The following is a 12687-nucleotide window of genomic DNA, read 5'->3' as shown; positions in this document are numbered from 1 at the left end:
AGTTAACTCAGAACTAAATTAATGATATATTCCCATCAAATCCATAAGCCTTTTTAATAAATTGCAATAGTAGATTTTATCATGGAGACCTGTCAAAAGAAACCTTATTATAAATGTGAGCTCAGAGATCTGTATGTGGATTTTTGGTCATTATTTGTATTGCATAAGTCTACTACCTTTTTTTCAACCCCACCCCCTATCTTCTTAGTGGCTTCAGCATTCAAGTCTTTTTACTCACTTCTGTGCTCCCTGAGACAACAGCTTTGTCCACGTTCACCGATAGCTGCTCTTCAGTCTGGCAGACTCCCAATGACCACTCCGCACAGCGGTGATGAGCCCAGCAATGACCTAATGCATTATGAAAGAAAAAGAGCTTTGGTTGTACAACTCTGCCAAGCACTTCCTGTAAGCATGGAACTTAGTTCTAGCCATAAATACCTGCCAGACAGAATGAATAGTCTCTCTTCCTCCTGTTTTTCTTGTTGCAACATTTAATGCCCTTATTATCATACGCTGAATATATTGCAGTTACTATCAGACACTAAATATACTGCAGTTTTCTTTTACACATAACACACCTTCCTCTTAATTTCAGCACGCTCTGTGTATCTGTTTCTAATTTTCAGATGCCTGATCATGTAATCTTAACAGTGGGGTTTGCATGATTCTACATGCAATGTTTGTGTGAGACACACACACAGTTACATTTGATGTTATATTTCACTGCAGATAACATTTGCCTATGTGTGTACTCTTAACTTATGATTCCCAAGGACTGGATACAGATCTGTATATTCATGTAGAACATGCTCACATGATGCTTTAGAATTCTACACAAAACCTTTAAAAGCTCAAAATACAGCATGAACAGAAACACCATATAAATGACAGAGAAAACTGTGTCAATGCAACAAACAGACTATAGATGTGTAATTAGAAATGTTTATCTATATAACAAAAAAATTCAGAATTTGCAGAATTCAACAGGTATCTCTTAAAAGAAGTTTCTAATTCAGTTCTGGGAAAAACAATGTAAATGATGCATACTTCTGAAGGAATTCTGTGACAGCTTTATACCAGATTAGACATGATGCTTTACATTAGCTGTTGAAATTAGGTACTTGGTCAACTTAATCACTCAGCAACAAAAAAACTACCCCAAAAATCTATGGAAGAGCTTGGGAAGAGCAGTCTACAAATAATAACAACTTTTAAAATTTAGATTGATAAACCTCTCGCCCATACACACACACTATGGTATAACTATTTATAACAAACCATTTAATTTTATTTTTTGTTTTTAATTAGACTTTGAAATTAGTTTCCACACTCATGAAAGAATGACATTTATATTATTGCACAAATATATTTCCATTTTTGAGGCAAAATACGCGAGTGGACTACCGACATCAAAGCATTTGGACATAGATGCTTTCTGAAAAAGTAATTCATAACTGAGTAAAAAGAGAAGTTCCATTAAAATGAAAGAGCAGATGACAAACCAGTTTTCTGACAGAAAACCTGCAGATACCAGAAACATGCAAGTGTATTATGCCTCTATTGTTCTAGCAATACTGCTCTTTTAAATCTTCTGTTCCATTATTTCCAATAACCCCGCATTAGCAGCAGGAGATTAGGTAAAGCTACAGGATTAGGACTCTAAGAATTATATTAAGCTGTGTCTCATTTCTTTTTCCTTTTCTCCCCAAAACAGAATCATGATACTGAAGATATTACTACCTGAACATCAGTTCAGCAGTAGATTACAAATATTTCCCGATACAAAGCTGACAACGAATCTGTCCAGTACTTGAAGAGGAGACTATACAAAAACACCACATAACATTGGCAAAAGCTACAAAAGCATCATCAAACACTTGACAAACACCAGCGCACAGAAAACCAACAGCTGAAAAAATTCACCTGCTGTTGTTGTAGCTACTGTAGTACTACTGGACAGGAAAACAGGAGGATGGCAACACATCTTACCTGTTGGCTCAAATAAGGCTTGAACATCAATGTCATCTGGTAAGCCAACTAAACTGAGTTCATCCCAGAATTTGACAACCTGATCGTCAGAAGCAGTTTGGGTGCTTACACTTGTACATGATGCTATACTCGATCGAGATCTGTATTGGGGAGCAGAAAAACAAACTTAGAAGTGACCACATTCTTTGTTCAATTAGCTAGATACTTGTCAATGATCCAAAACTCGGGGAAAGTGAATACAAATTTTTCTGAACATGATAAAATATAAATCAACGTGAACAAAAGTCTTTCTTCCTCATACTTTAGCCCAGTATTTTTCCCAATAACGAAGTTTTCACTTAAGGCTGCTATTCAATAGACAAAAAAAAGTGCTTGGTAAAATGCCCCTTTCCCTAGCCTGCTCTCTTCCAATTCTTCAGGACACACGTGCTTCCTTTTTTAAAGTCCACTTCTGTTTGATATTAAAACTTGCCCAACCCTAGGAATGGAGAATTAGGTAACAGCAAGCAGTCTGTGTTACTCTGGTGAAGAAGAGATGTAGAAGGAAGAAAAGAGAGTGGTCTAAGTGGCGAGCACCAGCTGCAGGTTTCGTATGGCCCTCTCCCTGCAGTCTTAACAGCTGGTCCAGGGTACAGCATTAACATTATCCTCAAAGGAGACTGCCACAGCCAGAAGTAAGGTGCCTGGATAAAATACAGCAACTATGGGGGGAAGGCAGAAAAAAGACCAGGACTGAAAAAGCTGCTTGGAAATAAGTATCTTTATACAATGCCATCAAGATGTTTAAAAAAAAAAAAAAAAGGGGGGGGGGGGGGGGAAGCCCAGGAGGAAGTGGGGGGACATGGACAACACTGAAAAATGCAGTGATATAAAGACTACTGTATTGTGTTGACACGGGAGGATCTAGCTGACAACCTTATTAATTTGTTCCCCAAATTCTAATCTCAACAGAAAACAATTAATAAAACTCAGGTTACTCCATTAAAAAAAGAAGCCATGACTCCTCCTCCTTTATTTCCTACAGGCAAAAAACTATCTTGGACACCTAAGGATGTGCATTACGCTTACTGATAAAAGAGACCTGATCTCTGATGCTTCTTCAACAGTTGGCAGGAAAGGCGGTGCTGTGTTTTCTATTAAGGTTCTTTGAACTTCTCCCCCATTAATAACTCAAACATATGCGTTTACTGTTACTTCTAAGTTTCTAGAGTTGAGACACCACAAAACCACCTCTCTTTCCTGACTGCTCTCCTGCTTACAACCTCTAAAAAAAGCCACTGAAAAACGACCTACTGCCCATAAGCCAAGAGGTACAGTAAGCACTGGAATTTTAACCTGCAATAACTGCCTTCCTGAAAACCATGCCTGCTCTACTTTAGCAATTACATTCAGAAATACATGGAAAAAACTTAGCTTATGGGGAAAAGAGTAACATCCCTCTTGCACCACCGAAGAAATATTAAAGGTTTCGAATTATGACACGGTATCTTCACGACCTGCATCATGACAGAAGCTGAATATCAAAAAAAAACCCCAAACCTCTTAACTCTGACTCTATCAACATTAAGACTCCCCTTAATAAAGCATTATACTAACCTATCCTGTTCAACAAAGCTGGCTCCTGAACAGTGACCATGCCCAGTGCAGCCACCTCTAACATCAAAACTGCTACTCAAAACACAGGAGTTTAAAGGAACGTTAAGAAAAAACTAAATCCTAACTGACAAGGCGTTCTTATCAATATGAAAGCTTTCTTGCAAGATCAAACCAATCCATTTAAAGAACATCCCAATTTACTCTGCCATTCCACCCTGAACAGAAACACTCTCCACCCCATCCCGATCTTTTGTACTCAGCCTTTTTGTAAATAGTATTTCATATGCCTATAAAAGAGAGTAACAGTCTGAGGGGAGGGGGTTAGTTTTATTAGCTTTAAGACAAGCAACTTCTCCCTACCGGCATTACACAAGGCGCATTTTTACAACACGGACGTAATTATATAAACGTACGCCGTGTACCTGAGCAACACGGGCAAGCGTAACACACGCTAAACAGCTTCTCCAGCAGTAAGCACAGCCCAAGCACGGAGCACTGACACGTTTGAAACGTTAAGCTTAAGAGAGCTCGCTGAACGCGCGTTCATTCCTTAATTTGGGGGTGTATTTTAGTCAGATTCGCAGAGCACCAGCCCTGCCCTGCCCGCCGCGCCGCAGCCCCTCAGGCGGCCGCGGCCGCGGCCCCTCAGGCGGGCTCCGCCTCACAGGCCGGCTCCGCCTCACGGGCGGGAGGGCGGGCGCGGTCGCCGCCTCCCCCGTTATTGTTCCACTTCCTCGGCCGGGCCCCGCGGGCTGGCGGCGGCCCCGCGCCCGCAGCCAACCCCCGACCTCCGGCGCGGACCGGGCCGGGCAGGACCGGGCCGGGCAGGGCGGCCGCCCACACCTCCCCGCCGCCCCGGCTCCCGAGGCTGCGGACCCGGCTGCCTGAGCGATCCCTGAGCGAGGTTGGCAAGCAAGCCGCTGAATGAAACCGCGCCTAGCCGGTCTAGGTGACACAATCCCTAGAACCGACGGAAAAACTCACGCGCGGATAGATTTAAAAACCGCCATTCTCCCATCAGTCACCTCTTAAGCGCCGTCTCTGGACGCACCGTGTATCAGACAAAACTCTGCTGCGGAGTTGTGTACGTCCCTGCCGCTCCTCAGAATTACAGAAAGGTGGAAGTAGCCCGGGAGGAGTGGGGGTTCTCGCTGCCCTTCCGATGGCTACAAGCCCGCCTGCCACGGGGACCCCGCTTCCGAAGGGTCGGAAACACGAACAAGGTTGCTGCCGCCCCTGCGAGAGCCGGCTTCGGAGGGCAAGGGGGAAGAGAGAGCTTCAACAAGGTGGGCAGAGGCCTCTCGGTACTCCGGCCTACAGAATACCTGAGGCGTCAGAAGTCCCTTATCTCCTACGCTTGTGCACACTTTTACTTCAACCTCACAAGCGGATCTGCGCTTTACGGTAACTATGTTTCTTTTCTCCCTTCTTCAGGAGTCAAGATGCTCACTGGAGGGGAGAAACCAACCAACCTTTAAAAAGCAGAAGAGACAGCTATTCCTATACTGCTTGCACGTTGGTTTGGGGTGTGTGTCCCCTGCCAAATGACCCACATTTTCACAAATACAAGTTATTTGCCTACTGCAGTACACAGTCTCTGTAAAGACACTTCCTGAACTTCATGCAAAACAAACAAACAAGCAAACACATCTACTGTAGAACAGACTTACTTCTTCTGTCCTCTCTGTTTGCGCGGCACTGAGTTTTGCCTTGGAGTTCTCTCACAAGCTCCATCGGTGCTGTCGCTGGCTTCACTCTTATTTAAAAGCTGGTTTTTCCATGGGATAACATACCCAGGAGTTGGACTGAATAGTTTTAAGTCTCCTTGTCCCAATGAGCTCCGCTCTCCACAGTAACAAAAGGCGCAGAGTTGTTCGCTGTGAAAGGGAAGACAATTACTTCTTTGGGGGGGGGAAACAGCAAAGCATACACCATCAAAGAGCAACTTTCATGCCAATTTAACCCTTTATAACAAAACAATTAAAGGTCCCAAGTGCTGTCAGGTATTGGAATTCAGCATTCAGGAACACTATTTCCAGCTAATTTAAAGTTACGTTAAAAGAACTTTTTTCTTCACAGAAGTGCATGATTAACAAAACAAAACAACCCCACATATAATATTCAAATGATTAATATAACGTTTTTGAAACAGGCTTGCTAAAAGGCACTGGAGAACAGGGTAAAAAAGAAAAGAATGGGAGGAAGAACTTAATTAACACCTCACACGCATTAAAAGAACTTGGCATTGCCATCATAGAAAAGGCAAAGCTCTGCCTTTTTGAACACAGAACATTACTACACATATACCCTTCTGTAAGCACATACACCTCATGTGTAACACAATGTGCAAATACTATACACGAAAAGGTTTAATGAAACATGGGAAAAAACAGAGTAATGAGAAAATCACAGCAATAGCTACAGTCACACATACAGCATACACAAATCCAAATATCCTCATTTACTTCAATATTTAAAAACAAAACGATACCTGTAAGTTTTACTAAAGGAAATTTATATTTACAGAACTGTGACCGCCACAATATCCCTGTACCATTTGCAATTATGTTTTAACATGCATAACATAGCAACAGCATTGAAATGACAGCTCTGACAGCACTCCTTGTGTCACATCATATGGAAGCTACTGAAAAATATTTCTATAATAAACATATCCACAAACTTAAAATGTGAACTTCTGCAACTAATGCAGTTTACATTAAAGGAAGGCCATCTAACACATTTTTTTATGCTTAAATGAGCAATTCTGTTTTCTTCATATTTATGCCCTTAAGACCCCAAAAAGATGCCTCAGGGAATCAGGCACTTGGATGGATAGAGGCTTGTTTTTGCCTGGATCCCATTTAAATAGATTTCAGTACATCTCCAAGGTGGCACTCTGTGTTGGGTGGGTGAGTGGAGAGAAGTCAGGTGGGAGGAAGAGAAAACCTCAAGGCTAAACTCCTGTATAATATTCACTAAATCCTGGGGGGGGAAAATAAGGAGTGCCGGTGCTTTTCAGCCAGGTAAGGCAAGAGCAGCAACAGAAAAAGGCGAAAATAGAAAAGGAAGTTCCAGATCAGAACAGAAGACCCTGAGAATCCAGCGAAGCCCCTTAGATTTGGTTTAACACACTCTGGGATGGGTCTCTTGACCTCACCATAGAGCAACACTGGGGTGGGGTGGGGGGAGGTGGGTGCACGGAGAAGAAAGAAAATACAAGTGGGTACGTAAAATGCCTTTGAACTGCTCTACTATTACAGTACTGGTAATACCAGACAGTCAGATGCTGAGGAAGGGAGCAGTATGTCACAAGCCCAAAATGAAGCCCAGAATGAAGCCAAATACTTTTACTTATGCTCTGTAAGTAGGATTGCACTTTCCTTAAGGCAGACAGACCTTTGGGGACATGCAGGTTGTTGGGCAGGTAAAATAGGTCCCGTTCATGGTACTCAAAATAAGACCCTACCATAGTACTGTTAGGAAACATTCATCCTCATATTCATGGCCTTGGTCACACATCCCTCACTGAACCTGCTTGAACACAGGACCAGTGTGAGCCAGCACAACCCCCGGAGCTTACGGTAAAACGTCTGACACGTTCCAGAACTCCTGAGAAAAAGGTATCCGAAAATAAAAAGATGCAAAGAAAATATGGATAAATGTAGCATAAGAATAGACAAAAATGAATAGTTATGGCTAAACAGTACGTATGTCTATTTTAAAGCTAGTTTTCCATGTGATAGCGCAACAAATACACTATTATTTGTATGTCAGTGAATATAACCACTAGACTACCAGTGAAACCTGATCTGGCCTCGCAGGCAGTTTGTAAGAAGGGAAAGCAAAGCTATTTATGCTAGTTGAGACTAGAGAGACTTGTGAGGAGACTTAAGAGATTTAAATAGGCAGCACCACGGTATATAAATCACACTACTTACAAACACAAGATTATCCACAGTGGAATAAATAATTATTCATACATCCTGTTAGGACAGACTATCACTGCTCATTAAAAGACTGGAGGATAATTATGACTAAATAAACAAAGCTCCTTAAAGTGAAGTCATAGCAAATATGCAATAATGTTAAAGTTTATAAAAGAGAAATAAGAAACTAATTAAAAAAAAAAAAACAACTAAATTTTAAAGCGGTATTATTTGAAAAAGGAATACAGGGGTAAAGCAGATATTTCTGGAGCCTGGAAGGCAGCTCCGGTATCACAACTTCCAGCAGTAGCTTTCTGCAGGCAGAGTGAAGTGAAACAACAGGAGCAGCGAGTTTCACAGCTACTCTGCAGCGTGGTGCGGACAGCTGTGAACCTGTCAAGAATCATATGGTTTGTGCTACTGCTCCTGCTCCAGCAAAGCTGGGGACCGCAGCTGAAGCAAGCGCTCCAGCACTCACCGCGGGGAGGGGGCTGGGGGAACCCTTTGCTGAGGGCTCACAAACACGCAGATGCAGAAGTTAAAGACAGGAGCAGCAGAACATTCCCAGACGACTGCCAAGAGACTGTGGGGCTGAGATAGAGGGGAGGGATTATAAAATGGGGGGAAAAAAAGGTTTCACGCTTTCCAGGGAGGATAAGCAGAGGAGCTTCAAATTTATCAGGCACTCAAATACCTAGAAACAACCAGCGGCAGTGTATGCCCTGCCTAGCATCTGGATGCTCGAGAGACCTTCCACAGAAAAGCCACGGTCGTCCACTTCCCAGCATGTCACGTTGCTGATTTGTCATGCAGTACAAAGTGGCCAGTTCCATCACGTTAGCCTTTTAGGTTTAAGTGCTCAGTAAATATTTTAAGTTATGTCTGTATGGGCAGAAGGTAGAGTTTTTTATTCCTATCATCTGAGGATTGCAAAAAGTACTTACAAATCTACCTTCCATATGTCAATATGCAATTAGAGGATCTAAATCTGTGATGCAAGAAGAGCTCTCATATTGAAGATAACGAAATTGAGATACTGGCAACTCTTAAGATCAAATCCTCGATCTGTTATCATAATTAGCATATTTTCAGAACAGGCTAATTCAAAATGGGATAACAAGCAAGAGACGATGTGTCACATATCTTTTTATAAGCTACTAAGGAAAAAAAGAAAGAGAAAGCTCATATGTATGATGCTCCAAACCAAAATATAAATTCACCATTATTTGTAATGTCAACTTTATTCCAATTTTCCCAGAACAAATGCTACCTTTTTATATAGGTTTAAAATTCCACAGTTTATTACCAGTAGGTGCTTATATACCTCACCTCATCCCAAAGGATTTCATACATCTGTACGCACACAAATCTTAACACATAATGCAGAGGAGAAAGTATGTTCAGAACAAACCAGACATTCAGTTGGATTTAGGGGATACAGTAAAAGGCAGTAAGGCTAATAATGTCTGAAGCTAATGTCTGTTCCTACTAACCCATGAGAGGAGATCCAGACTTGGATCTTGTTAGAAAGATGCCCTTTCTAACAAGAAACAGGTAGATCTCAGCACTCTGCTGGAGCCATTTTCTTCTACAAGTTCTTACTGAGTTGGCTGGTCAGTGCCTCTTCCTCACGCAGAATTTACTCAACCCACTGACATGAATCTATGATGCTACAATCCTCCCCAGTCCACATCCCAACAAAGGAAAACAAAATGCCCTCCAGCCAGTTAACCCCAGCGGAACGGAGAACAGTCACTATTTCCTCTACTTGACCAATGACATACAGTCATTAGGACTCATCCTAAAACACAGACTTTCCCATTGAAAGGAGTTCATTTCAACACATGCGGTATTGGGCAACTAGTTGCACAATATTAAATTGCAACCAGAGAAGGAGAAACATCTTCTGGTTTGCTTGCAAATATTCAGTCAGAGAATTAAGGTAAGATTGACAGTCCCCAAAGCTTTTTTTAACAGAATTAAGGCTGACCATCGGGATTACCAACACTTCAAGCGCACCAAGTGCCACTGTAGTTATACTCCCAAAGAGTAAGCAGAAGCCCCTCCTGATCCTTCTGAGTTGGGAAATAGCACTGGGCTATCCTGTGTCGGCCAAGGCTCCTTGATAATAAGCAGATGTGCACACTAACTGATGTAAACATGTTTTGTTTATGCGGTGGACCCTATCTCACTGATCTACACTTGGGTCTGCATGAGTACTGTGCTGTGCAGCTGGTGGAAATCTTCAGATTGGTCCACGTGAGTTTGTGTGACCCTCAACAGTATCAGATGTGACCTCTCACTCTCCTGCCTGTTTTTCATACCTGGGTAGAAGGCACAACAGTCTGCAATCATATGGGGCACTGCCATCCACCCGCAACTCTGTGTATACAGCTGGGGAAATAAAATTCCATTCCTCATTTTCAAAGGAATAACTTCCTTCCATATCTCCAGGATCCCCATACAGCTGAATGCCAAGGAAGACAGCAAGTGGCCTATGCTGAGCATGTCTATCAGTAAGACGCTTGAAGTTACACAATTCTTTTAGTACTAAATGGTGAAGGAGGCAGACTAAAGAAAATCCTGCAGCTGCCTGTTCTGCAGAGAGGTGTTAAAGGTCCCCTTCTTTCAGTAGAACATGCATGGGGGAATCCAAGCATCCTACAGAGATGAACAGAAGCTGTTAACAGCAGGAGAAATACAAACTCATGGATTCGGCTCAAGAGATGCTCTCCTCTTGCCTCTTCTCAAATCCCTCCCAGCCTACTGTGGGACACCAATTATCAAAGAAGTTTTACTGTGCATTCACCTTTTCAGTCAATCTCATTAAAAGCAGAGGTTGTTGTTGCTGTTTAAACAGGAAAAGGCAATGGATTGTATCTGAGAAAACCCAAGGGATGGCAATTCCAGTAACATCCACTAGCTATAACTGCCGCCTTAAGGTTAAATACTAAGATACAGATGATCACTACTACCATTTGCCATGATAAGGACTGCACTAAAGTTAAAAAAAAAACGGAAACCATAAAAATGAAGACCTATTTCATGCACGCTTTGGTTGAAAAAGAAGGTGAAGAGGGTATCATTGGATTTTTGCTATGAGTTAGTTTGTTTTTAAAGGAATTATGCAATAATTTTCCTCAGTGTCTGGAAATGTCTTCAGGATGTCTTTCATACACACTTTAGCATTTTTGAAAGGTGAAACCGAGAAGCATAAAACCTTGGGTTGTGTTGGCAAAGTTGTTAACAGAAATTTAAAATGTTTTTAACATCTATTGTTCACAATTAAAATTAAGCCCAGCACAATGAAATGGAGTATTTGGGAGCAAACCAGAACTTCAGAGCATCGTTTGTACTGATTACCAAAGCAGACTGATGAGAATTGGCCTTGAGAATTCTTCTCCCACCTAACCCTGTCAGTAGTTTTAACATATGTTAAAAGGCTAAATTAAATGCTACAAGGGACCTGCTATTTATTTAGCTATGCCAAGTTGTGCTAATGCACGAAGTACTTTGCCTTCACTCTCATTTTATGTTGTGTTATTTAAAGAGTAAATTGTTTTTCCTCCTTAGTGAAGATGCACCATTGTATCATTTATGTAAATTCAAATCAAGACCCGCAAGCTGCATTTTAAGAGAAAAAAAAAAAAGAGATTTCTGGCTTAAAACAACACTGGGAGTCTGCATCAGTGTGAGTTCTAATATATGTGAGATATTCACAGAGGTGAAGTTATTCTAAAACTCAGGTTAGATTAAGCTTTTCAGCTTCATCTAAATATTCTGTAAATATCTGGACCTCAATAATGAAGAAGCCTGAAAAAAACCACCGAAGAATACTCATTAGGCGATGCACAAGAACTTCACATTGATACAGGATTAACAACCCAATAAATCACCCTTCTGAATGAATGATATTAAGGATAGAGAAGGATGAAAGGTCCAACTTGGAGATACCACAAAGAGAAAGATGCAAAAATTCTCAGCTGCAAGCTATATTCAAGCATTTGACATAAAAAGTGCTCTCCTTCCAATAGGGAACACTGAAATTTGGAAGTGGTTTAACACTATTACACTATATACAGAGTTGGTTTTGAAATAAGCATTTAACTTATGCTGCACAATTCCTTTAAAAAAAAGAGAGTGGGAGGGAATTCATATGAATTCAGGTGAAGAATTTTAAAACTTTAAAGTTTGCACAAAGCAATTAAACTGCATTAGACAACAACTGCTTTCCAATTTTTTCAAACCAGCACAGTTGGAGTTCTACAGCCATATAATCAACTTAATGATACTCTTCTCATTTGAAAGAAAGAAAACATTACCCTCCCAAACACCACCACCAAAACAACACATTTTACTGACATTTCAAAATTTTAAAAATATGAAAATATGCTCTTATTCACCATCAATATGTGGTGAAAATGTGGTGTTTAAATTAATAATTTAAACAAATGTTTAAAGCTCAGTTAGGATTTCACATACCCTAAACACAGGAGGGGTTACCAGAACGCCAGTGCTGAATAAAGTGAATTCAGAGGTCTACTCCAAGGCCACGTAGATAGAAATCATTCTTTAATGTCCATCTGAACTGACTCATACTCTCAAACAAAAATCCCATATAGAATGCAACTGTGAGCATACCTGAAAGGCGATACTTCACACAATTTTGAGAGGTGCTTTAATCTCTGAATGATAAAACCCAAAGAATAAAAAGTACTGTGGCCTACATCTTCGATGTGCCTTTGTGCCCAGAAAGTATTGTCTGTTCAAGCCAAATTCCCTCTCTTGGCAAATCCACATAGATCACACCAAAACTGCATAAACCTCGCAGAGCTGGCAGCACCTCTTAGAAGGCAACTTCATATGAACACTAAGCAGGGCCTTACTACCTGAAAATTACTGAAATTTAAGACATACCAAGTTGGCTTTAAATAGCAGTTTTTCAAGAAAGTTTCATCAAAATTGTTCAGGTGCATCAGGGAATGGAAAAACATGCTGTTCTGCATAATTCAAACTTTGTATTTTTTCTTTGGAAGTATGTTTACAGAAGAGAAGAAATACAACAGAGTGGGGCTCTTCAGCCAAAGCCAAGCTGGGTCAGATAAGGTTCATCCAGCCTCGTATTGTCAGTGGTAGAAATAGCATAAGCAGATGCACAAGGGATATTAAAGAG

General features: G+C 41.1%; 1 protein-coding gene across 10 annotated transcripts in view; it reads right to left on the bottom strand.

Moving 5' to 3' along the window:
* Window positions 1-12687, bottom strand: part of KMT2C (lysine methyltransferase 2C) — a 200687-nt gene that overhangs the window by 119321 nt on the left and 68679 nt on the right. For all 10 annotated transcript variants that reach the window (XM_069778217.1, XM_069778221.1, XM_069778222.1 and 7 more), the window contains 3 exons: window positions 5256-5462; window positions 1990-2129; window positions 239-348 (listed from right to left, as the gene is read on the bottom strand). In XM_069778217.1, the coding sequence (XP_069634318.1) occupies window positions 239-348; window positions 1990-2129; window positions 5256-5462 (457 nt within the window). The remainder of the gene's footprint in view (window positions 1-238; window positions 349-1989; window positions 2130-5255; window positions 5463-12687) is intronic.

Source organism: Haliaeetus albicilla, chromosome 2 (assembly GCF_947461875.1).
Source record: "Haliaeetus albicilla chromosome 2, bHalAlb1.1, whole genome shotgun sequence".
NCBI classification, from domain to species: domain Eukaryota; kingdom Metazoa; phylum Chordata; class Aves; order Accipitriformes; family Accipitridae; genus Haliaeetus; species Haliaeetus albicilla.
Note: the sequence above shows the minus strand (reverse complement) of the source record. Positions and strands in the feature narration are given on the sequence as shown.